At 59.6% G+C, this 23,733-nt stretch overlaps 3 protein-coding genes across 7 annotated transcripts; 1 reads left to right on the top strand and 2 right to left on the bottom strand.

Annotated features, from left to right (window-relative positions):
* The first annotated feature begins 782 nt into the window (after positions 1–782).
* On the top strand, positions 783–7,922 carry B4GALNT1 (beta-1,4-N-acetyl-galactosaminyltransferase 1). 2 transcript variants are annotated; one of them, XM_058673057.1, is made up of 11 exons: positions 783–1,173; positions 1,756–1,974; positions 2,375–2,539; positions 2,658–2,764; positions 3,136–3,176; positions 3,273–3,453; positions 5,026–5,124; positions 5,278–5,468; positions 5,866–6,006; positions 6,289–6,558; positions 6,595–6,631. In XM_058673057.1, exons 2-11 carry the CDS (start codon positions 1,757–1,759, stop codon positions 6,610–6,612), a joined length of 1,431 nt encoding a protein of 476 aa, XP_058529040.1. In that variant the 5' UTR covers positions 783–1,173; position 1,756; the 3' UTR covers positions 6,613–6,631. The 2 variants fall into 2 exon arrangements, with proteins under 2 accessions (XP_058529040.1, XP_004583019.2); XM_004582962.2 differs by lacking the exon at positions 6,595–6,631 and adding an exon at positions 7,016–7,922 and having other exon boundaries at positions 1,086–1,173; positions 6,289–6,529.
* Positions 7,923–7,932: 10 nt separating this feature from the next.
* Positions 7,933–14,021, bottom strand: LOC101523027 (solute carrier family 26 member 10). 3 transcript variants are annotated; one of them, XM_058673053.1, is made up of 18 exons: positions 13,658–14,020; positions 13,046–13,156; positions 12,426–12,583; positions 12,094–12,258; positions 11,743–11,895; positions 11,069–11,151; positions 10,789–10,936; positions 10,576–10,689; positions 9,873–9,950; positions 9,658–9,753; positions 9,234–9,340; positions 9,067–9,136; positions 8,879–8,995; positions 8,735–8,768; positions 8,567–8,649; positions 8,417–8,471; positions 8,222–8,328; positions 7,934–8,026 (listed from the first exon to the last, which is right to left on the bottom strand). In XM_058673053.1, the coding sequence occupies exons 1-18, from the start codon at positions 13,998–14,000 to the stop codon at positions 7,988–7,990; spliced, it is 2,061 nt and encodes a 686-aa protein (XP_058529036.1). In that variant the 5' UTR covers positions 14,001–14,020; the 3' UTR covers positions 7,934–7,987. The 3 variants fall into 3 exon arrangements, with proteins under 3 accessions (XP_058529038.1, XP_058529037.1, XP_058529036.1); XM_058673055.1 differs by lacking the exon at positions 10,789–10,936 and having other exon boundaries at positions 7,933–8,026; positions 10,576–10,606; positions 13,658–14,021; XM_058673054.1 differs by lacking the exon at positions 12,094–12,258 and having other exon boundaries at positions 7,933–8,026; positions 13,658–14,021.
* A 2,708-nt stretch (positions 14,022–16,729) lies between these two features.
* Positions 16,730–23,540, bottom strand: ARHGEF25 (Rho guanine nucleotide exchange factor 25). Of its 2 annotated transcripts, XM_058673239.1 has the most exons (16): positions 23,307–23,540; positions 22,944–23,028; positions 20,589–20,803; positions 20,397–20,492; positions 20,205–20,299; positions 19,954–20,020; positions 19,692–19,795; positions 19,428–19,497; positions 19,256–19,345; positions 19,077–19,169; positions 18,886–18,936; positions 18,584–18,661; positions 18,181–18,381; positions 17,883–18,063; positions 17,440–17,648; positions 16,730–17,191 (listed from the first exon to the last, which is right to left on the bottom strand). In XM_058673239.1, exons 1-16 carry the CDS (start codon positions 23,403–23,405, stop codon positions 17,081–17,083), a joined length of 1,845 nt encoding a protein of 614 aa, XP_058529222.1. In that variant the 5' UTR covers positions 23,406–23,540; the 3' UTR covers positions 16,730–17,080. The 2 variants fall into 2 exon arrangements, with proteins under 2 accessions (XP_058529222.1, XP_004583018.2); XM_004582961.2 differs by lacking the exons at positions 22,944–23,028; positions 23,307–23,540 and adding an exon at positions 21,635–22,328.
* Positions 23,541–23,733: the final 193 nt, after the last annotated feature.

The following is a 23,733-nucleotide window of genomic DNA, read 5'->3' as shown; positions in this document are numbered from 1 at the left end:
TGTGATGTGAACCAACGGATAGAAGTATGAACTCCCGGTCTCTCTGCTGCTCCCCATCTCTCTTTCAAATAAATAAACATTTTTTAAAAAATCAAAACGGGGGCCCGGCGGCGTGGCCTAGCGGCTAAAGTCCTCGCCTTGAAAGCGCTGGGATCCCATATGGGCGCCGGTTCTAATGCCGGCAGCTCCACTTCCCATCCAGCTCCCTGCTTGTGACCTGGGAAAGCAATTGAGGACGGCCCAATGCATTGGGACACTGCACCCGCGTGGGAGACCCGGAAGAGGTTCCAGGTTTCCGGCTTCGGATCGGCGCAGCACTGGCCCATTGCGGCTCACTTGGGGAGTGAACCATTGGATGGAAGATCTTCTCTGTCTCTCCTCCTCTGTGTATATCTGGCTGTAATAAAAATGAGTAAATCTTAAAAAGAAATCAAAACGGTCCCACGTTTTTGGCACCCCTCTGAAGGTGGCTTGTAGTCTGCCCAATGACTTGTCTTCTCCATAGGAGAAATAACGGCCAGGCCAGGTTAGCCCCCCTGCAGATGAAAGAGCACAAGCAAACAGCCTGCACCTGCCTCCCGCCACGTGACTGAAGACAGCCCGGACCATCTAACCCCAAGCGCTCATGGCTGGCACCAGGACCAGGGGTTTGAGACGCCGAGACGGAGAGTACAGAGGGATGGGGGTGGGTAGGAGGAGGAGCTTCCCGCGCCTCCCGGCGCCCCAGCGATCTCCTCCGCGCCCAGCAGAAGGCGCCCGGGCACCCGCATTCCCCACGCAGAGCCGGCAGCCGAGCCGCGCGGTGCTGCGGTACCGAGAGCGGGGCGGCGGCCTGAACCCTTGTGCCCCGCTGGTGGCACTGGGTGCCAAGGATCACCGGCTTTGTTCCAGGGCTGGGGTGAAGCGGCTTCTCAACTCTGTTTCCCCGGGCTGGAAGCGTGTATCAGTCCTCCCGACCCCCGCCCTGGGGCCATGGTCTACAAAGCCCCGCGAGTGTGAAGGCGGGAGGCAGCGGCGCGCTCCGGAGGGAGGAGCCCCCACCACCACCGTCAAGCTCACGGTCACCTCCCCCCATCAGGACACCTTCTAGCCCCATGAGGCCCCCCAGGTCGGGGCTGAGAGCCCGGCGCAGCCCGGACCGAAATCTTGCGGAGGCCTCGGAGCGTTAGACAGGTCAGTAACCGGCCGGGATGAGGGGCTGGAGACGTAGGCGGGAGCAGGCGCGCAGATTCCGAGGCCACCCGCGGTGTCACCTCCGCGGGAGGCACCCCCTGCAGGGCGCCGGGCATGATGCTACATTTTTCCTGGCAGGTCAGGTGTGGAGCCGCCCTCTGCAGCCCACCCTGCCCAGATGATGCTCCGAATGGGGAGGAGGACGATGGGGGGAGCGGCCGGGGCGGGCAATGGGCTTAGGGACCTCCCTGCGCCTCTAATAAAGCAGTGCTTGATCGTACCTAGGCACGACCGCATCTCTCGCATCAAGAGGCCAGGCCTCCGCTGAGAGAGAATAGGAGGTACGAGAAGAAAGCAAGCCGGGAGACCCCCGGAGCCAGGGAGGCAAGGGGTGGGTGTAGTGGGAAAGCGACTGGACGCGCGGACCCTGGTGCGAGGTGTGGAACCAAGAGTGCCCTGGGGAGCTGGCTGGAGGCTCCCAGGTTGTGGCGGTCAAGAGTCCAGCCCCCCCCCCCTTCCGCCTGTCGCCTGGTCTGCCACCTCTCACCTCCCCACACACACCGCACCCTACCACCATTCCAGGATGCGGCTGGGCCGCCGGGCCCTCTACGCGCTGGCCCTGCTGCTCGCCTGCGCCTCGCTTGGGCTCCTCTACGCTAGCACCCGGAGCGCGCCGGGCCTCCGGGCACCTCTGGCGCTGTGGGCGCCCCCCCATAGTGTCCCCAGGCCGGAGCTGCTAGACCTGGTCCCTGAGCCGCGCTACGCACACATCCCGGTCAAGATCAAGGAGCAAGTGATCCGGTGAGTGGCTAGCGGCCGGGTGGCCCCCGGTGCTTTGTTCCCTCCAGCGCTGGGCTCGGCTCTGCCTGCCCGGTGGTGGCGTGGGGGGTGGGGACCAGGGAGGGGAAGAAGCAGCTGCGGCGGGGCAGGGGCTTCTCATGCATGTGCCAACGGGAGGGATGTGCAGTCGCGGGCGGGGCCCTTAAGACTTCCCGATATCCTGGATGTAGGTATTAGGTTCCAGGAGGGCCTCTGAGTGGGGGGCAGGCAGCTCCTACCATCCAGACATCCCCCTCCCCCCCACACACACACGGGGTAGGAGGGTCTGGTCCCTGCTGGAAACGAGGTCAAAAGTAGTGCTGGCAGGTGTGGAGCCTGCAGGACAGTGTGGCTGGGCTCTGAGCAGTCCCTGTCCCTTCAGGCTACTGGCCCAGAACAGCTGCACCTGTGAGTCCAGCGGAGGGGGCCTGCCCCTCCCCTTCCAGAGGCAGGTCCGGGCTATTGACCTCACCAAGGCCTTTGACTCTGAGGAGCTGAAGGCTGCCTCTGCAGCAAGGGAGCAGGAGTACCAGGCCTTTCTCTCAAGGTACCAGCAAGAAAGAAGGGAATGAACGTGCAGGAACATGTGGGAGGCTGGGGGCTGGAGGCAAGTGGCAGAGCCAGCAGAGTACCCCTTGCACCTGTCCCTGCCTCCTCTCTTCCAGGAGCCAGTCCCCAGCTGACCAGCTACTCATAGCCCCTGCCAACTGCCCCCTCCAGTACCCACTCCAGGGTGTGGAAGTCCAGCCCCTCCGGAGCATCTTGGTGCCAGGTGAGGAGGGGAGCCCAGGAATATGGGTGGCAACAGCTGCGGGATGATCTTGGGATGGCAGAAAGAAACTGCTTCTGGGGGAAGGGCGTCAGAGGGGTTTAGGAGGAGGGGGAGAGGCCAGAGGGATGCAGTGTTGTCAGGAAGTAGGAATAGCTGGGAGGACAGGAATCTGTTCTTTTGTGCGCTAAAGGTGAGGTGAGTGGGTCGGGCAGGCTACAGAAGAAGCACTGTTGGGATGTGGAGTCCATGTCCAGTTGTTTCAAACTGTTACCGGAAGCACCTGCTGACAGTGTTTGTAGGGAGAGTGGAGAAAAGGTGAGTATAAATTCAGGGCTGCCTGAGTGGTTCTGACCTCTGCTCCTTCCCCACAGGGCTAAGCTTGCAGGCAACTTCTGCTCTGGAAGTCTACCAGGTAATACAGCAGGACAAGTGGGCCCTGAGGGCGGCTGGAAGAGGGTGGAGGAGGCAGGCCTCACCCTTCCATTGCCGCTCCCACCCCACCCCCCAGGTGAACTTGACCGCCTCCCTAGGCACCTGGGATGTGGCTGGGGAAGTGAACGGAGTGACCCTCATTGGAGAAGGGCAGTCAGATCTCATCCTCGCTAGCCCAGGCCTAGACCAGCTCAACCGGCAGCTGCAGCTGGTCATTTACAGCAGCCGAAGCTACCAGACCAACACAGCGGATACAGGTGTGACCCCTTGGGGGAAGCTGGGGGTAGCAACACAGCCTGGGACCAAAAAAAAAAAAAAAAAAAAAAAAAACAGCAACAAGCCAAAGGCAGCCAACATGCGACACAGTTGGGCAGTGACCAGAGCTTCTCTGTCACACAATGTGGGCATTTCAGCTGGGCCAGTGGGGCAGGGACAGAGAGAAGGGGCCTTTGTTTATCTGGGGCTGGTGCGGGCCAGAAGGAAACCTGAGCTTGGGTGTGTCTCCCCTTCAGGACACTGTGGGCTCCCCGACTTCAGGGGACCTTGCCTAGGAGCCCATACCCTCAACTTACCCCTTACCGAGGCCAAAGGCCTTGACCTTCTAGAACTCCCACTTCTACAGCACCAGCGAGTGTAATAGCACCCCCTGTCTCACCAGGGTGTGTCTGTTGCATTCAGGTTTCTCATCTGCCAGGCATTCTTTTCCCCTAGATTTCTACCTGGCTAGTTCCTTCCTAACAATTAAAACTTAGTTCCAACCTGTCCCCTTTCCCATTACATCACTTGTACTTTATCAAGATTTTTTTTATTTACATGAAAGGTTGCAGTACAGAGAAAGATCTTCCATCTGCTGGTTTACTCCCCAAATGGCCACAACAGCTGGGGCTGGGCCAGGCCAATGCCAGGAGCCAGTGTAGGTGCAGGGACCCCAAGAACTCGAGCTATTTTTTGCTGCTTTTCCAGGCCAAGAGCAGGGAGCTAAATCCAAAGTGGACAGCTGGTACTTGAACAAGGTGCCCATATGTGTAAGGTTCAAGTTCATGTTCAGAACCAGAAATCCACACGGAATAATGTTCAGCTTAAAATGAGCTTTATTGGGAGTGCTCCTGCACGAGGTTCACTGGTCCAATACAGACAATGGATTAGGAGGCAGTAAAGGTGGAGTTTATAGGACAAAATACTGCACCTTATATGATGTTATAGAGTACTGTAGGTTCCCTTTGACCTTGGCGAATCCAAGGCTGAGGAGGGGCTGCATTCAAGAGGTGTGGCCTTAACCACCACCCTTCTCAGCCTCCTCCTGAGCTGACCCTCACCCTCCCCGGCTGGGCCTTACAATATGGCTGTGTCTGAACGAGCTATGCCACAGCAGTAGGGAGGGAGCACTTTTTTTTATTTCCTACCCAATCAGGATTAATCAGGATCTGAATTTCCTTACTTACTTAGCCTGGGACTAGATTGACTCCATTCCTCTCAGCTTTGATGGTTAAGTTGTGTCCATGTGGGCAACTAACTTTTCCCTGCCTCTGCTTTGTTTGCTATAACAGGACCCTTCCTAATGGGGCTGCCATGAGGGTGAGCTGAACTCATTTGTTCATTCATTCCAGGTCGTTTTTAAACAGGCCTGACAGAGTGCTCAATAATGGTTCGCTTTCCACTGAAAATGTTTGATTGTCTAAATGTGAGTTCCATGTGTATAAGAACATTGCATTCTTGTCCCCCATGCGCAAAAAGGCGGGACTAAGAGCAGGCACTTCACTGTTGATTGACTAACAAGAGCTCAGGGTCCGGGTCCTCAGAGCCAATTCCCTCCGTGTGCTTCTTTCCAGTGCGCTTTGCCACCGAGGGCCACGAAGCTACATTCACCATCCGCATAAGACACCCTCCCAACCCCCGGCTGTACCCACCCAGCTCTCCACCGGACGCAGGTGAGCCGGGAACTTAGGGACTTACTGGAGCCAGCCCTGGGTGGTTGGGGGAGGGGAGGGAGAAGTTGGGAGAGGGTGGCCCTGGGAGCGGGGCTTTGAACTGCTCTCTCTCCCCCTTCCTTCCCCCACATACACACACATCCCGGCCCTCAGCCCAGTACAACGTCAGCGCCTTAGTCACCATTGCCACCAAGACCTTCCTTCGCTACGACCGCCTCCGCGCGCTCATCGCCAGCATCCGCCGCTTCTACCCCACCATCAACGTGATCATTGCGGACGACAGCGACAAGCCGGAGCGCATTAGCGGCCCCTACGTGGAGCACTATCTAATGCCCTTTGGCAAGGTGCGCCGCCAGCACGGGTGTGCTGGACTGGGGGTGCAGTGTGTGTGGGAGAGCAGAATGTATTTCCCAAGTCACGGGCGGAGGTCAGGATGAAGTATAAGCGCCCTGGATACAGCAATCAGGCCTCCCTGCGTGCCGATCCACGCTAAGCAGCACCTGAGCTTTGCAGGGAAGGGGTGAGCTAAATGCACTGCAAAACCCTCTCGCCCCAGAACCCGGGCTGGGGACCTCCGGGAGCAGAGTGGGGCAAGAATCTGCAAATTTTTTAAATTAGCTCGGGGACACTGGAAGCATGCCACCTTTGGAGATAGGGCTGGGAAGGGTCAGGGAAGGAGAGAGGTGGCAGAGGCCCATGCAGGCTCCCTCAGAGCCCTTCCTCCCCGCCCTTCCCCCCCAGGGCTGGTTCGCAGGCCGCAACCTTGCTGTGTCCCAAGTAACCACCAAGTACGTACTGTGGGTGGACGACGACTTCGTCTTCACGGCGCGCACGCGGCTAGAGAGGCTTGTGGATGTGCTCGAGAGGACACCGCTAGACCTGGTAGGCGAGCGCCAGTGGTATGTGGAGTGGAAGGGGTGCCACGCCAAGGGAGCCGCGGCCGAGAGTGGCCAGCCCTGGGGATGCAGGGCACGGCTAAGCGAGGGCCCCAAGTCCCCGTTCCCGGACCCCGACCCCGCGGGTCGGCTTCCACCCGGAGGAAGAGGACACTGGAGCAGGGACGGGAGGCAGAGGACCCAGCAGAAGGGAAAAGCAGCAGAGACCTCTCCCCGCCCCCACCTCGTCACGGTACCGGTTCCCTCCCGCCTACCGGATTCCCCGCAGGTGGGAGGCGCCGTGCGCGAGATCTCGGGCTTCGCCACCACTTACCGGCAGCTGTTGAGCGTGGAGCCGGGCTCCCCAGGCCTCGGTAACTGCCTCCGGCAAAGGCGCGGCTTCCACCACGAGCTCGTTGGCTTCCCAGGCTGCGTGGTCACCGACGGCGTGGTCAACTTCTTCCTGGCGCGCACCGATAAAGTGCGCGAGGTCGGCTTCGACCCGCGCCTGAGCCGCGTGGCGCACCTGGGTGAGTGGCGACCTCTGGCGGCCGGGCCGGTGGGGACAGCCCACGCCCACCCCTAGGCAGGGCAGCCCCCGGGTAAGGGATAGCCCAAGGTGCCAAGGACCCCGTCCCTTTTCCTGGCCCAGGCCCCTGAGAGCCGACCATTCCCTCTCCCGCAACCTCCACTCCGCCCCTCCACCACACAGCACCTCTGGGGTCCATGTTAAACTTGTTCAACTAGATAACTCTCAGCCACTTTTCTCTTGGTTCTGGTCCCCTGGACGCAGCTGAATAAGTTTTATCGACCCTCTGGGACTGGGGAGTGGGTTTTTCCGTTTCCAAAGCACAAGCCAAATGGCGAGCCAGAGGGGCTCACACAGGTGCCCACTGCCACCGCCTCTGGATTGCACCCATCCCTCGCAGCCCAAGTCGCTGCGCTCCCTGGCGTCAGAGTTTCCGCCCACTCCTCGGATCTTTCACAGTGTGTTCACGGACCCTCCCCTCCCCCAGAATTCTTCCTGGATGGCCTGGGCTCCCTCCAGGTCGGCTCCTGCTCCGACGTTGTAGTGGATCACGCCTCCAAGCTGAAGCTGCCCTGGACAGCCCGGGACCCGCGGGCGGAGACCTACGCTCGGTACCGCTACCCCGGCTCCCTGGAGCGCAGCCAGGTGGCCAAGCACCGCCTGTTGTTCTTCAAACACCGGCTGCAGTGCATGACCGCTGAGTGACTCCGCCCGTCAGTCCCCGGGCTTCCCTCCTGCCAGGCTGTGCCTGTCTCCTGGCTCCCCACCCCTCAACACACAGGCATCCAGGAATTTCGGACAAACCTTGCCCTCCCACAAGCCCTCCTCCCCAGGGACTCTCCCCGCACCCCTAGGAGTTCACGCGTCCCCTTTTTTCAGAACCGGATCTCTAAGAGGGGCTTGTCCTGGTGACACCTCCCCTTTCTGGGAGTGCCCAGGGGCCTGATGGAGCCATAACCTCTCCCACAGCCAGTGCCAAGTCCTCCCCCTCCCCATTCTCATGGGGCAGGAAACAGGGGGCCACTTTCCAAGTGCCAAAGAGCCCAGAGGGACTCTATAAACCCCAACGGGGGCACTCCCCTCATTTCCTTAAGGACAGAGGTGGGTGAGGGGAAGCTCCCCAACACAGAGTCACCCCTATACCTCCACCCTGGATCCAGGACCCTGTACACCAACTCCAGCCTGCCCCCACAGAGAAAAACTGTGACTCAGGAGCTGGCCCGGTGGGCTGTGAACACACACAGTGAAAGCCATTTTGAGCGGTGTCTCTGCAATGCTGTGGGCGTGGAGGGGAGGAAGGGGTAGTGGGGGTGCCTGGGCAGACGCCCAGACTCATTTCAAGGGACCCCATCAGTGTTCAGCCCTATTTTATTCAGTGCTTTAAGCAAGAAGAAGGAGGGGGTGTGCAGGCGCCATGCCTCCTCACACAGATGGGGCCTCGGGGCTGTCAGCAACTGGCTCAGAGCCACACAGTGCAAATCTTCGGGCCAGTGAGTTCCTGGGGAAGATAAGGGGACAGATCAGGAACAGGTTCTGCACCCATAGCTTGGCCAGGGTTCCCTGGCTTCCACAGGGCCCTTGAATCCACTGACCTATTTCCTGGCCACCACTTCCTTCTTGCTCTGCCTCCCCAAATCTGTGCCTGGGGAGCTGCCCTCCCTGGGCCTGGCCCAGCGCCTCCTGGCCCCCTTACCAGTTTCTCCAGGGCATGAGCAGCTGCATCCTGGACACTGACAAACAGCTGCTCTGTGGTCAGTTGGTCCAGGAGGCCCGCCCGAGTCAGGGTCCCCAGCACTGAGGCTGTGGGGGGAAGGGAGAGGCATACACACTCTGTCATTGCCCTCCCCAAGCACCAAGTCATTCCCCCTCTGTCCTCTGCACCACTCACCACTACACTGAGCTAGGAGGAGATGGATGCCAGCCTTTTGGCATCGGTGGGCAAGCTGTGGGAACAGGGCAGAAGGGTTAGAGTCCAGTGCCAACAGGCAGGAGGAAGAGACTGAGAAGGGCTTTCCCCTGCACCTGCCCTCTCACTCACCTGTGCCACCTCCCTTGCCCCAGCAGCATCTGCAAATGTTACACCACCGAAGTCTAGGATCACCACTTTGACAGGCTCAGTCACTAAGGGAAAACGGGGGAGAAGCTGAGGTAACCAGATGCCTCCAGGCATCATGCCCAGATCTGCCTCCCAGCTCTCCCATCTTACCTGTACCAGGTATGCCCTCCAGCTTTGGAGCATCCTGTGAATGGAGAAGGATGGTCACCATCCCCAAGACCCAAGCACCCCTGCTTGAGCACATGGGCCTCCTGCTCCTGAGTGGGCCACAATGCTGTGCCCAGATGTCCTCACCTTCTCTTCTTCTCCAAGCCCCAGGTGACTCTCCAGGCTGCGGCGAAACTGCCCACGAGTCCCAAAGTAGAGAGGTGTGGGGCAGCTCAGGATGCAGAGCCCTGGCACCTGGAGAAGCTAAGGGGGCAGGTGTCACAGGAGCCACAGGCTCCAGGCTCCTCTTCTGCCTTGACTGGGAGTCCCCGCACCTTGTGGCTCTCCCTGAGTGGCCTGTAGAGCTCTGTTCCTTCAGCGAGTCCAAGAGCCAGGCACTGCACCCTAGGAAGCAGCCAGGGTCAGTATCCCAGTCCAGCCAGCCTGGTCCCCCTGTTCTCTCCTCTCCCCTCATCTCTTCTCCATAAGATTCTTTGCACACCTCTGAGTACGACAGACCACGGTCATCATGGAGAAGACCACGCCCACAGCCAAGCCTAGGTCCACATTCAGGGCCACAACAGCCACCCATGTGACCATCCACACAGCCTGCAGGACATGGATGGGGGGTGGACTGTCCAGAATGAAAGCTGCAGTGGACAGGGACTGCCAGGGTGCGTCAAGGGGAGGGATGGCCCAGAACAAAGCCAGAAGCATGAGCCAACCCAGTACAAGGGTCCGACCTTGTACCCATGGGGAGATGCCAATTTTAAGGGGGGAGGGGTTCTGGTCCCCATCCTTTCCACATGTCAGAGTAAAAGGGTGTTAGGAGTGACCATGGGGTGGGCAGGGAGTGGTTGCGGAAGTTAAGAGCACAGCTGTCAAATTTGGGCTGGGGAGCGTGCGGGGGTCATGCAGCTTCTCACAAAGTCCACGCGGCTGATGTGCCAGAGCTGGGGCAGTTCCTGCATCTGGAAGAACATCTGGCGCATGCTGGCAATGTTGATGCAAGCTAGGACAGCCTTGGGGGCAGATAAGGTGGGCTGACTCCCCCCACACCCCGGCCACATCCTGGACTCCAGCTATCTGTCCCAGGCAGGCCCATGCTGCCACTGTTGCCACCTCGTCCTCTGCTGCTTACCTTGGGTAGGTAGTAGAAGAAGGGCCCGAGCCATAGCAGCACAGACAGGACCACCGTGCAGGAAAAGAGGCCTGCCAGCTGAGAGGAGAGGGGTGGAAGCCAAGAAGGTGGGGAGCCCCCACCCCCAGGACTGGTTGCTCATCCTTCTTGCTGTGCCTCCTCTTCAAGTCTCGCTCCTCCAAGGTCTCCTCCCATGCACCTGTTTCCCACCCCCACAACTCCCTTCTTGATTCCTGGCATTCAGCCCTGCCTGGATGTAGCTCAGGCTCCCTCTTACTGTACCCCAGCTCCCATCAAAAGCCACTATGGGGTTACCCTAGAAGCAGGCTGACCCAATGCTTAAGGGACCCAGCTAATAAGGGAAACAAAAAGAATTAGGGGGAGACTTTGATATGTAATATTTCTATTTAAAAAAAAAAACCTCATCTTTGAGGGAGGAATAAATAGGGTTCTGTTTCCTGAGACAGGATCTTCATTTGGAGCAATACCTGAGTCCTCCTCAATTCTGAGCCCAGCTAAGTCTGGCTGCAGCTGTGGCTTTCCATTTCCCCTCCCTCCCAAACAGGCATTTTCAGGAAGGGCACCAGTGAAGGATCTTCCAGTCTCCCACCTGTCCTTTCCCCACCTCCCACCCCAGTCACCCCCTGCTGCCCTAGCCTGGAAGCCGCAGGCTCTGCCCTCACCCACCTGTCAGCCTTCTCACCTGTGTATTCCCACCTGCGTCCACTAAGAGGCTGGTGGTGGCCAGCGTGGCCGAGTTGGGAAAGCAAGAGAAGAGGGAGGAAATGAGGTTGGAGACACCATGTGCCAAAAGCTCCTAGAAGAATGCAGTGAGATGAAAACGAAAGCAGGAGCATGGGGTGGGGTGGGGGAGATGTCTCCTGAACGAGGTCAGGCTACAAGGTCAAGGTCACACCTGGTTGGAGTCAATGGTGTAGCTATACTTGTCTGCGTAGATGGAGGCCAGGGAGGCGGACACAGCAAAGGTGACCAGCGCAATGGGCAATGAGTCGGCCAGAGTCCTGGGCAGCTCAGCAAGGTTGGGGAAGTGGGGTTGGGGAAATCTGCACAAGGAGGAAGCCACGATGAGGATGTGTTGGCTGGTGCAGGAAGGTGGGGAAGACAAAAAAGAGAGAGAGAGAGAGCAATAAAAGAAGAGGTATGGGATGGGAGAAAAATAAAAGTTGGTCTCTTACCCTCCAGGCAGCAACCCCACTATCTGAACATTGTATCTTGTATCCAGAGAAGAGGTGAAACAGAGAATGGTGGCCAGAAGCACCTAGAACAGAGTCCAAATTAGGGACAGGGGAGAGGGAGGATCTCCACTGCCTTGCAGGAACTAGAAGGCAAAGGCAGTAAAGCATCAGGGTGTCCAAGAAGCCGACCACCACAGGGAAGGAGCACCACCCTGGGGAGGAAGGGTCATGAAGAGAGGGGCGGGGGGGAATAAGAGATTCCTATAGAGGCCGTGGGAATCAAGAGGGGTGGCTGAGCTGAGCAAGGAAGGTGGCTGTAGAGACGTGGGATAGTTATTTTGTCCCGGGTGGCGTCGGGAGGGACCTAGGCAAGGCCTGGGGAGGAAGACAGGAAATCTACCACAGACCAGGTAGAGGGTCGGGGTCAGCACGACCGCCAGGGGCCGCTGTAGCCAAGAACAAGGCATCCTGAGAAGGCTGGAGCGAACCGGGTAAGAGGTGGGTCGGCACAGGCACTGGCTTCTGCCCGGGCGCGTGGTTTCGGCGAGGAGGCCTGGGAAAGCTAGCAGCCGAGCTGCACGTCCGGCCGGCCACGGCTCTGCGTTCCAGCAGGGGGCGGCCGCAGCCAGAGCCTGCAGCACCGGCGGGGTCTGCGCGAAGCTTGCGCTCCTCACCATGACGACTTCCCCGGGGATCGGGGTGGGCAGCCTGTCTCGGAACCGCACGTTCAATTCCTTGACCGGCACCAGCAGCGCCAAGCTGAGAGCCGAGATAGTCAGTTCGGCCGGACTGCTTCGGGGCAGCGCCGCGACCACGGCGGCCAGCGTCTGGGGGCAGGATGGTTGAGTGAGGGAGCGCTGGGGACCCAAGCCGGAGACACCGACGCCAGGCGAGATCCTCTCTTTCCACAGCCGGCAAGACTTCCACCTGCCTTCCACATGCCATCTGCCCATCCCCTTCCTCCCTTTTCGTGTTTCCATCTTCCCCGCTACTGCTAGACACCTTCCCTGTTCTGCCATTCCCACCTTGAAGAGAGAGAAGCAGCCTATCTGGCGCGGGAGGGACAAGCCCAAAAGGCTAGGCAGCTGGGACACGAGCACGTGCAGGGCGGCCCCACTGGTCAGCGCCTTGACCACAGGTTCGGACAGAAAGGTGGCCAGGACACCCAGCTGCAGCGCGAACATCCCCAGCTGCGGGCGACAAAGATGTGCGCTCCCCAACGCGAGGAGACGCACACCTGCTGGTGGGGGCAGGAACCGTGCGCCAGCTTCCCGGCGCCCATCACCGCGTCGCTCTGGCGCCTGTCCCAACCCCTACCCCCGCCCCGTTTCTCCCCGGCCACCAGGCCCTGCCTCACCATCAACGCCCCACTCCCGAAGGCCAAGATCGACGCCGCCTCGACTCTCTGAGCGTCCAATAGCTCTCTCTCTGATGCGCTCAGGTTCCCCGCGAGCGGCTCAGGCACCAGGCGCTCCACCGCCGAGCCGGTCATGAGGCTGAGGACTGCAAAGGTTCCTGGAGCGAGTGGGGGGAGGGGAGGGCAATGGGAAACACACACAGAGCACCTGCTGTGACACCGACTGTAGGGTGACAGTTCAGGCTCTGCTGTGCTTGGGATTTCTCCGGATAAGACTGCTCAGAGCCCCGGGGCTCCGTGGGAAGGCAGCAGGGGAGTGCTCCTGTGCCAGTGAGGCTGCCACGCCCTGCAAACGCCTCGGGGATTTCTGGAGAGGCACAGCTCAGCTACCCCTTGAAAAAGCCCCAAAGGCGTTCTTTTTCACCAAAACACACGCTGGGCGTGAGGGGGCACAACTCCGAGCATTGCCCAGATCAAGGTTTCTGGGGGTGGGGCTGCTCTGCAGGGAAGAGGTGGGGGAGATGAAGGGATCTAAATCCAGCCGAGTTGCTTCCAAGGTGAGAGGACCCGCGTCCTCCCCACCTCTACAGAGGAGGGAAGGAACGTTCCCAGTCACTCACCAGTGGACAAATGTCTCCCGGTGCCCAGCAAACTGTATATGAGGACCGGGAAGAAAGAAGTGTACAGTCCGAACACAGGGGGTACCGAGGTCAGGAGGGCAAAGGCCATGCCTGGGGAAGAAGTGGAAGAAAAGATCTCCACTGCACTCCCACCCCCGCCCCAGCTTCCAGGGCCTGCCCCTCCTCCCGCTCTGAGAAGCTGGTTAGGTGAGGTGAGGGGGCCGCGAAATCAAGCCACCTAAGGACACCGTGGGGTAAATGTGCCTCCGCGGGAGGTCCGAGGTCACAGAACCGCCGTGGCTGAGTGGTGGGGGAGGGAGGGCCCTCCCTCCCACTCCTGACTCTCTCCGCTGTTCCCTGAGCCGGAACGGGTCCCAGACTTCTGGCAGCGTTGTGATGGATGAAAGGCAATGTGGGGGTGGGGAGCTGATGGGATCCCGCTGCCCTTACCCGAATTGGCCCTTCCTTCCTCCGCCAAGCCCCCAGCACACTCACGCCCAGCTTCCAAGCTCCCCCTAAGCCACCGCTACTGCCTCCTCCTCTCCCCGCCGCCCGCCCCCGGAAACCTTCCACAGCTTGGGTCCTCTGACAAGCTAGAGGAGCCTTTCTCACCCTGGGGCACGTGCACGACGCCCACGGTCACTCCGGCCACGGCATCCCCGAGCAGCCAGGCCCGCCAGCGGTACAGAGGCAGCCAGCGAAGCGGGGGAAGCCGCGCTAGCATCAGGCGCCACGCCCCCGACCGGGAGCAAGCCTCAGCCCGCAGCCTCCACAGCCTGCATAACCTTGGCAAGAGGGATTCTGCCGGCAGCTCTGGTTCCTGCTTGGCGCCCCCGAAGAGCTGCTGGAAGCGACTCTCTGTGAGAGGCTCCCTGAGCCTGGCACCCAGAGGGTACTTGGGATCAGAGGACTCTGCCATGCCAGGATAAGCTGCAGCGCCCGGGAGCCCACTCATTGTGTTCTTGGCCACTTCCAGCCCAGCCCTGGTCTTAAATACCTTGAGGGAAGGGACGGGAGGGGAGCTGGTAGAAGAGGAGTCCCGCCTCCACGGGGTCAGGTCCAATCGTGTGGCCAGGAGGGTATCCTGTCTTGGGGCCTGAGGCCAGGAGAGGGCTGAGGTTTGGAGACAGCCAGCCTGCCTGGGTTGGGCGCTTCCTCCCACACCATTGGCCTCATCTGATGGCTGGCCAGAGAGCCCAGCTGCAGGTAGGGATGGAGAGACAGGCCCAAAGACAAGTGTCCCGGAACCCCACCCCAACATGTGCTCTCCTAAAGCCTTTGCCCTGCCCTTCACTGAGGGATCCTTGCCCCACATACACTTCGGGCACAGTGAAGGCTGGCTTGTCTCTGTCCACTGGTCCTTCCTGGACCACTGTATTCTCCTCAGAGCAAAAAAGTTCAATGGGAACCCCCAACTCCTCATGGAGTTCAGCTGGCCCCGAGAAAGCCGGGAGGGGGGCTGCCTGCACAGAGTCCTCTGCCAAGTGGGAGGCAGTGCCCAACGTTGAGCAAGGGATGATGGAGGGGCCCACAGCCCCACACCTCTGCAGGGAGTGACTGGGCCTCGTTGGGGGCAATATGAATGGATAGGACATTTTCTTTCTTAGGTGCCAGAGAAAACCAAAATAACATGCAATGCATTTAAATTCTAGTTGCTGGGCCTTAGGCACTCAAAAAGAGGTGTGTGGTTGAATTCAGGGCAGAAGGGTACCCCAGCTGCCTCTGTACCCCTGTGAGCCCTGAAGAAATACAAAGGTTCCACGCTCTGGAATCTTGCTTTCTGTATTCTATACTAATCTTGCTCCCCTCCTCCATGCACAGGAATCTTTAGCACTCCTCCCTGGCACCCCCTCCTTGACCCCAAAGCCTCAGGGTGGGGTGCAGGGAGGGTGGGTCTCCCATCTTCAATTCCTCCTATTGTTCCCCAGAAGTCTTATCTGGGCCCTACGTCCTGTTGCCCCCCCTTACAGATCCCTCCCCCCATTGTCAGCCTGGGGGACTGGGCCCACAGGGAGCCTGGAGCTGCTCCTCCCCCTCCTCCCCAAGGAGCCTATTGTCCACTGAGGAAGTCCAAGGGCATGTGACAGAACCCAGGGGACAGGCAGTGGACATGGGGATGCACAGGACCTGGATGTGCCGCCCTACCCACCTGGCTGTCTGTGTCCCAGGAGTTGGGGGGTGAAGACCTTACTGATGTTCACTCTGGAGTCTGTGGCTTGAAGAATCCCCCAACTGCTCAGATAGGCCAGCCCCACAGATGAAGAGCCAAAGCTGGGAGGTGCCAGCGGCCTGCAGAAGCCTCGCGGCTGCCCCATCCTCCCCCTGTGGATGAAGGAAGCCTCAGAAAGTGAAGGTACACAGGGCAAACTGTGAGAATGGGAGGTCAAGCTACACTGGCCTTGCTGGTGGGGACCCCATAGAGGGTGGATTTGGAGGAGCCAAATGGAGGAAAGATTACAAGGGTGTGGACTTGTTACAGGGATTGAACTTGCCCGAACCATAGGTGAGGAAACCCACAGCCCCCTTTTTAAACATTTATTTTTATTGGAAAGTCAGATATACAGAGGGGGAAAGAGACAGAGAGGAAGGTCTTCTGTCCATTGATTCACTCCCCAGTGGCCACGATGGTTAGAGCTCAGCCTATCTGAAGCCAGAAGCCAGAAGCCTCTTCTGGGTCTCCCACGTGGGTGCAGGGTGACAAGGCTTTTGGGATTATCCTCTGCTACTCTCCCAGGTCACAGGCAGGGAGCTGGATGGGAAGTGGGGTTGCCAGAACATGTACTTCCACTCATAGGATGCCAGTACGTGCAAGGCCACTAGGCTACCATACCAGGGCCCTCCCCCCCTTTTTTTTTAAGATTTATTTATTTTTATGGAAAGGCAGATGTACAGAGAGGAGAGGCAGAAAGATCTTCTATTCGCTCGTTTACTCCCCAAGTGGCCACAACAGCTATAGCTAAGCCAATCCGAAGCCAGGAGCCAGGAGCTTCTTCTGGGTCTCCCAGGTGGGTGCAGGAGCCCAAGGCCTTTGGCCATTCTTCACCATTTTCCCAAGCCATTAACAGGAGACTAAATGGGAAGTGGAGCAGCTGGGATTTAAATCAGCAGGTGCCCGTATGGGATGTGGATACCACAGATGGAGAATGAGTTTGCTGTGCTATGGAGCTGGCGCCCAGAGCCTCATCTTTAAAAAAAAAAAAAAAAAAAAAAAAAGATTTATTTTTTTTTATTGCAAAGTCAGATATACAGATAGGAGGAGAGACAATGAGGAAGATCTTCCTCCGATGGTCCACTCCCCAAGTGAGTACAATGGCAGTGCTGTGCCAATGTAAAGCCAGGAGCCAGGAACCTCCTCCAGGTCTCCCACGTGGGTGCAGGGTCCCAAGGCTTTGGGCCGTCCTTGACTGCTTTCCCAGGCCACAAGCAGGGAGCTGGATGGGAAGTGGAGCTGCCGGGATTAGAACCAGTGTCCATATGGGATCCCGGCACGTTCAAGGTGAGGACTTTAGCCGCTAGGCATGGCGCCAGGCCTGAGAGCCTCATCTTGTATCTTACACTGTGCAGCCTTCTCTAGGATCACTCTACTCCCAATGGCTGGGCCAGCTGACTTCATCTACTCTACTTCATCCCAATGCACCCTCCCAACAGCCTTCCCTCCCTCTGCCAGGACAGTGGCCTCAGTGATATCACAAAACCTTTTATTCTCAGAAAACAGGGAGGAAAAAATCAAACCAGGAGCATCTATCTGGTTCTTGCCCCAGCCCACCCCCCCATAACCTCCTTCTTGGGAGACTATGATGCATGCATAGGGGTGGGAACCAAAGGATCTTGGGCAGAAAGAAGTCCTTCGGGGTCTAGGTTCTCTTCCCCAAGCTGCTGTCATCATTTCCCAGCCTCGCCTGCCCTCCATGCACATCAAAGAGCTATGGCTTGCACAGAGCAACCTCTGTCATTGCCACTGCCGCTGCTGCATGGAGGGCCCTGCGTTCCTGGGAGCTGGGAGCTGAGTGAGCGCCACCTCGTGGTTTTCACTGCTTACAGCTCATCTTCATCCAGCTTGGCAAGTCTGGCCAGGCCAGCAGGGATAGGAGGAACTGGAGGGCCGGGGGGAGGGTCCGGAGGAGCCCTGGGGACGTCCTTGAGTTCCTGCAGCAAGAGTCAAATCACAGGTTAAAAACAGGTGCGCAACACACCCTCGCCCCTCTCCGTCCAGCCTACACCTTTAGCCAAGCCCTTCCTATCTGTGGTCAGATTAGCTAAGATCCCCAGCCGCTTTCAGAGTTACAGAGAAGGGATAGGAAGGGAGGCAGTGGAAAGTTGACGAAGGGGTGCCTTGGGGCCCAGCACGACTAGAGAGAGCACCCTCCCACACTTGGCCCCTCCAGGCCTCCTACCTGTGCATCCAGGGTCAGGGGGGCTCTGGCTGCCTCACCCTTGGGCAGCAGCAGGGAAGGGAGAGAGCCGTTGATGGGCCCACGTGGGCCAACCTGGGCCTGCTCACCAGGCCGGCCTCTCCCGGGGCTCCCCATGCCAGGGCCTCCTGGCCGCCCCAGGCTGTTGGTCTGGCTCTCCCGTCTCTGGTACTCGATGGGTGACTGCAATGCTGGGCAATGCCAGGGAGAGAAGGTAGGTTATGGCAGGCACTACCCTGTTCCCTCTGCGCTCTGTTTGTACCAAGCTCCACATCCTGCCCCCACTCTCCCAAGGACTATAGGGTTACTGGAAGCTGCCCAGGGACTTTAGGGGATTCTGAGAGGCCAGGATCAGAGGGCAGGCATTGGAGACAAGAGGTCCAAGGGTTGGAAGGGAAAGGAGGGGGCGGAGGGGGGGGCTTCACCATTAAGAAAGTCCCGCTGGCTTTCCAGGATTTGTGCCACTTGCTTGATCCAGGCCTGACTGACTGCAGGCTCTGCTGCCTGCAGGATGTAACGCTGGATTCCGCCCTCGGGGCCTCTGGAGGTCAATGCGAAGCGGCAAGGGTCACCTTGGAGGTTCCCCTCCAAGCCCAGGCAGCTCACCTGAATTGGCAGACAGGAGACAGTGGCCTTCTCTGGCTCCCAGTCCCTGCGACCAAATCAAGAGCTAGCTGAGGCACCAACCCCTCACGGACAGTCCTGCCCCCTCACGGAACCCACCTTAATGCTGTTCTTATAAACGTATCCTGGTGGTGTTCCTCCTCGCCCACCTCCTCCCAGGGCCTCGCTGAAAATGACAATTTGCTCGAAGAGGAAGACACGCCTCTCACGACCCCGGGCAGAGAGTAGCCCTCCAGCCTCAGGTTCTGTGACCCAGAATGTATCCTGACCCAAGAGCTTGCCTTGAGCAGTCAGCTTGCCCTAGAACCCAAAGATGCAACCCCTGAGAATGAACCAGAGGGGGAAAGGGGCAGCTTACTGCACCCTGGTCCCTCCCTGCTAGGCCCAACCACCCACAGGGACTGCCTTGAGGGAAGAGCTAGTCCACCCCACAGGCAACTTCAGGGCGCTAGGACCAGGGCAGAAGGTACCGGAGCACCAGGCTTCTTCCCCAGCTCCATACCTCGAAGCCCCGCAGCCTGCCCAAGGTCATCATGTCATTGCAACGCTTGGGCACAAAGCACATGACCTCCACGGCTTGCTGGTGAGAGGCAGGTGAGAGGGGTGCGTGGTGGGGCAGAAAGAATCATGTGAGAGAATTCTCCTCTTCAGGCTTCTCCAGTAGGCCTCCACTCCCCACCCATCAAACACCAGACAGGAGCTCAGACAGGCAAATCCCAGGGGGGTTAAGGAAACCTGAGATGCCAAGAGGACACTCAGGTGTCCAAGGGGTGACCTGGAAGTGGGGGAGGGGCGGGCCCTCACCTCTAGCTCTTCAGTAGCCATCCCAGCCCTGCTGTAATACTTGAGAAAATCCTGAGACATGGAGAAGAAATGGAGAAAAAATGCTTAGGGGGCGAGGAGGCCATCCTCGGGTGCCCCTCACCCGCCTACACACACCAGCACACATGTGAGGACCTCCACCGAGGAGGTCTGGGGGAGCAAGTGGCCCTGACCTTGAGCAGCAGCTGATATTTCATGATCCGCTGCACGGGTTTGATGAGGAGGTCGTTGAGCTGCAGTCGATGCCCCAACTGCTGTCGGAGCTCCTGCCCACAGGGACAGAGTGGTCAGGTGGCCTGGAGCAGCCTGCTCAGCTCAATTCTGTCCTCCTACGGCACACTTAGACACTGACCTCAAAGTAGCTGTCCCCAAACTCTGACACCACATGCTCTGACTTGGGCTTATTCTGACAATACACCACATACATATGCAGCCGGCGTTCCTACCAGGAGTAAAGGCCCAGGGTAAAGATAGAGCCCAAGGCCAAGCCCCTCCCCCCTGGGCACCACCACCCCAGGCCTCACGTGTTTGATGAATAGTTGAGCCAACCAATCAGGATCCTTTAAGCACCGCTGTAGCTCCTGCAGGAAATAGCTGCAGGAGTCAATGGAAAGGCAGGTGAAATACAGTTTGGAGCCCTTACCCTTCTCTGAGTCCCCAGTTCTGGGCAATGCCCTCAAATGGAACTCCCTGTAGAACTACTGCAAATATCCCTTAGGTCACACGGGGAGACAACCAGACCCATGCCCTGCACAGCCCTGACACTCAGGGATGCCTCTGCCACTCACTCTCGGTGCCACTCGTAAATCTGCTGGATGTTCCCGAACACAATCCTGTCCCGGCCGCGAAGATTCTCAGGCACCCCCTGAGTTGCCATGGTGGCCATGTAGCCCTATGGGAAGATTGCAATGGGGGCCTGAACAAGGGAGGCCCCATGCCCACTGGAGAGAGAGGACTGAGAGAGTGGGAGCCATGGCTGCTCTCTGACATAGCCACAGTGGGAGGGAAGGGCTGGGCAGACCAGGGCTGGAGAGAGGTGGAAGGAGCTACCTCCACAACATGCCCCAAGTCGTCCACGTACATTTTCTCTGTTTCTACCAGTTCACTCAGGACGTACCTAGGAAGGTAGAGCAGGAGGGGGTCCGCATTTCAGAGCCTGGGCACATGGGGGTTGAGCCCCTTCTTCCCTCCTGGACCGGATACCCCCTGGCCCCCTCTCCACCCCAGAGGGACTTTCCCCCAGCCTGGAAGGAACCGCCATCTGACATGTGTGTTTCTAGAGCAGTGGTCCAGATGCTTACATGCTCCTTTCCAGGGCCGCCTTCTTCTGTTCTTCCTCACTCTCAGGTACTTGAGATAGAGCCTCCTCTTCTGGGAGAGTCTCCTCTTTAGGGGGCTGCCAGGATAGTACATCCTAGAGTAATCCCCCCCACACACACAGAGTTTCCTCTTGGCTGGGGCGGGGGTGCTGCCCCAGGCTCATCTCTTCACACCTGTGTCTGATCTCCAGGACCTTCTAGTAAGGTGGTCAGTAAGGTTAATTCCGGCAGCTCTTCTCCTGTGGCTCGAGTTGGCTCCGGCATCCAGTTCTGAGAGGGGATGGGGAAGGAGGGTCAAAAGGCAGAGAGGTCAAGGAGAGGACCTGGGTCTCTCTACTACCTGCATCTGGAGCATGCCCTGCTCACCTTGCATGGTCCCGCCTGACTCCCATCTGCCTCCGGGTCCACATTAAGACAGTGTTTGGAATGATCCAACCATCTCCTCAGGCCACTGACTGGTGCTGGAGGACCCGGGGAGCAGGGCCCAGAGCTCAGGCCCGAGCTGGCGCCCGAGGGCCCAGCCAGACCTGAGGCAGCAGAAGCCGATATACTCCCCTCACTGCCGGCAATGGAGTAAGATTCTGGCAAGAGGGGAAAAAAAAAAGGAGGTGGTAGACATTGTCCCAGCTCCAGTCTAAGGGTCCCCTCTCGTCCAGAGCCCACTTTGTGGTTGGCCAGGACAGAAAATGCCATCAAGGTGGTTCCCCAACAGCTGACTCCCCAGGCCTAGAGCACCCCTACCAGTGACTCACAGAAGGTTCCCCAAATTCGGAGCACAGCCCAGATATGGGGGTGGGGGCAGCCATCTGGACAGACACTGGAAGCTAAGGGGTGGCCATCTGCTCTCCTACACCCTCCCCTGCCACTGGGTACAGACCATTCTCCAGGAAAGGGTGGAGGGGGAGCTAAGAGTCCATATGCCACCCCTCGACCCCTCCCGCACCAGCTGCAGTAATCACTATGAAAACAAAAAAAGGTCTGCAGCCCACTCCCCCAACACAAGCACAAACCCCACAGGAGGAAGCGACTGTGGCCAGCTCATCCCGGTTATTAGATTTGGCTTGGGAAGGGGTCACATGATTGGGGTCCTTAGGAAGTGCCCTCTGAGCCCTTTTGGCCGCAGCTTCTCAGTAGGTGGGGTACCTGGTTTTAGGCCTCAGGGGATCGTGGATGGGTTTCCTACTATCTGATTAATTAAGGGCAGGAGTTGAGAGCCTCCTGCCCCCTTCCCCAGTTTCCTTAGTTGGAAGTAATAGAAATCTGGAGACAGAAGGGACCTTAGAGAGCATCTGTCAAGTCACTTTCCTGGAAAACACAAGTCCAGTCTCCTGCCCTAAATCCCTAGAATCCAGGCAAATGGATGCCCTGGTCCCGAGCCCGCCCCCCACTCAGCATTGCCACTTCGCACTCACCACGTCCCCCCCGGGCGAGGCAGCAGCCGCATTTCGCCAGCACTTTTCGGATCACACGGGGACAGGCACAGCGACCCCCCTTGTGTCCCCCCCGCATGGCGCCTGGGCCCCCCCGCGCCCCCACCCGGGCCGGCCATGCAGGGGGAATCACGGGGGGGCGGGGCGGGGATGGCGCAGGGCGCACACCCCCCCCTCCCTCCTACCCGGGTCCAGGCTGGGGGAGGGGGGGAGCGAGGGGACGGCGAGGGGGCGTCCACGGGTGGACGAAAGTCTGGTCTGCAGGAGGGCTGGTGGGCTCCTGGAGAGAGAGGGCGGCGCGGGCTGGGCCGCCGAGCTGGACGGAGAGGGTTTCCGGAACCCTGTGGGTGCGGGGGCCCAGAGTCCAGATGTCCAGCTGGGGGGGGGTTGGATGGGGACAGGGGAGGTCGGGCCGGGATGCGGCAGCCGCTCCAGCTCCGTCTCCGGCTTCGGGTTGGGGGTGGCTCTCGGCCCTGGCGGGGGCCGACTCCCCCAGCCACTGGTGCTGCGCGGGGCCGCTGGATCGCGAGCCGAATCACAGGCCGGGCCGCCGGGCCGCTGCGGGGAGGGGCCTCGGCGGCCCGGCTCCGCCCCTCGGCGGCGTCCCACACCCCGCCAGCCCGCCCGCGCGGGGTTCCCGCCCCCACCCCAGGCACCACCACGTTCCCACTCCACGTCCCCAGCATCTCAGCCCCTCCTCCGGGGCCTGAGCCGGCCCAGGCCTCCGCCCTCCGGCAGCTCGGCTGTAGGGGAGGGGTACAACTGACAGTGGCTCAGGGAGCGGGGGACGGCCTGGGTCGCCCCTTCTGAGTCTGTAGTGGAGAAGGACTAGGTGGCGATGGGGCCTTGGCCTGCGCCCAGACATCCTGGGGTTGTGACTGGGCCCGGGGCGCGCGGGCGAGGAGGACCAGGCCCCTACCAAAGTGATGCGTGCGTGGATGGAGAGCTCTTTGTGGGAAACCCAAGCCAGGTGCCGCCCTCGGGCCGGCTAGACCCTTTCCTCCGCGCCCCGGGACTGCAGCTAAGAGTAATCACCAATTAAGGCGAAGTCCCGAGTCAGCCTGGGCTGGCGGGGGGCCAGGGGTGGGGCGCGGGGACACTCCGCCTGCAGGGGCTTGGGGACGGCTGAGGTGAGGAGACACGCCTCGACCCGAGGGCGACGAGCTGCGTGGAGGTCTGCGTTTATACGGGTCTCATGCAAATAAACTGCCAGTAGGGACGGAATATTTTTGAATTCGCCACTGGGCGAAGCACTCCGAACCATACCCACCCCAGCCAGCAAGGACCTCACCTTCGCGCTCCCCTCTCTGATCCCCCTCTCCACAATTATCTTCCGGCCCGATGCAGCCCGGCCCGTGGGGGCTTCTCTCGGGGGGCTGAGGGGACAGAAACAGCTTGAGGACGCCACCCTCCCGGGCAGCCTTGACCTCCCCTCCGCACCCGCCTCTTCCCTCCTGTCAAAACCCACATTGTTAGAAAAGGGTCGCCCCAGATGTGGCCGTGGACCCTCATCAGGAACACCATCAGTTCCCGCAACTGCTCTACAGAACTCTAGTTTGCAAGTAAACTGAGTAGTGGGGTGCCGCGTTCCTAAGGGCCCCCTAAAAACCACCCCCACCCCCCCGCCAACCCGCAGTAACCCCCACGTTCTTACCCCCTCCTGCCCCGGTACGGCGCATGCGCGTAGCATGCCCCCCATGACCCCCAGTATCCGGTCCGTGCGGCCTGGGGCGGGGCGGTCTGGGGGCTTCATGCTGGACCCCTACTCCGCTCCAAGTTTCAGGGCCGAGGGGGCACGGAAGCTGGGGGGTTCCGAGGCCTGCGCGCGTCCAGGGAGTTGCTGCTGCTGCTGCCGAATCCGCCCCCTGCCCGGCTCCGCCCCCGCTCCCACCCCAGCCAAACTTTGCAAAAGGGGGTAGGGTTGATCCTGTCTCTACAACCATAGTTCAACAACAAACAAACCCCTCTGGATCCTGACTCCAGCATGCGAACACGCTCCCCGGAGGCCCTGCCGTGTTCCCCACAGAGTCCATTCCACCGTGCTTCTTTTCTGCACCTCGCACCCCTCGCATCCCTGGGAG

The sequence above is a fragment of the Ochotona princeps genome, chromosome 15 (genome assembly GCF_030435755.1).
Source record: "Ochotona princeps isolate mOchPri1 chromosome 15, mOchPri1.hap1, whole genome shotgun sequence".
NCBI lineage: Eukaryota > Metazoa > Chordata > Mammalia > Lagomorpha > Ochotonidae > Ochotona > Ochotona princeps.
Note: the sequence above shows the minus strand (reverse complement) of the source record. Positions and strands in the feature narration are given on the sequence as shown.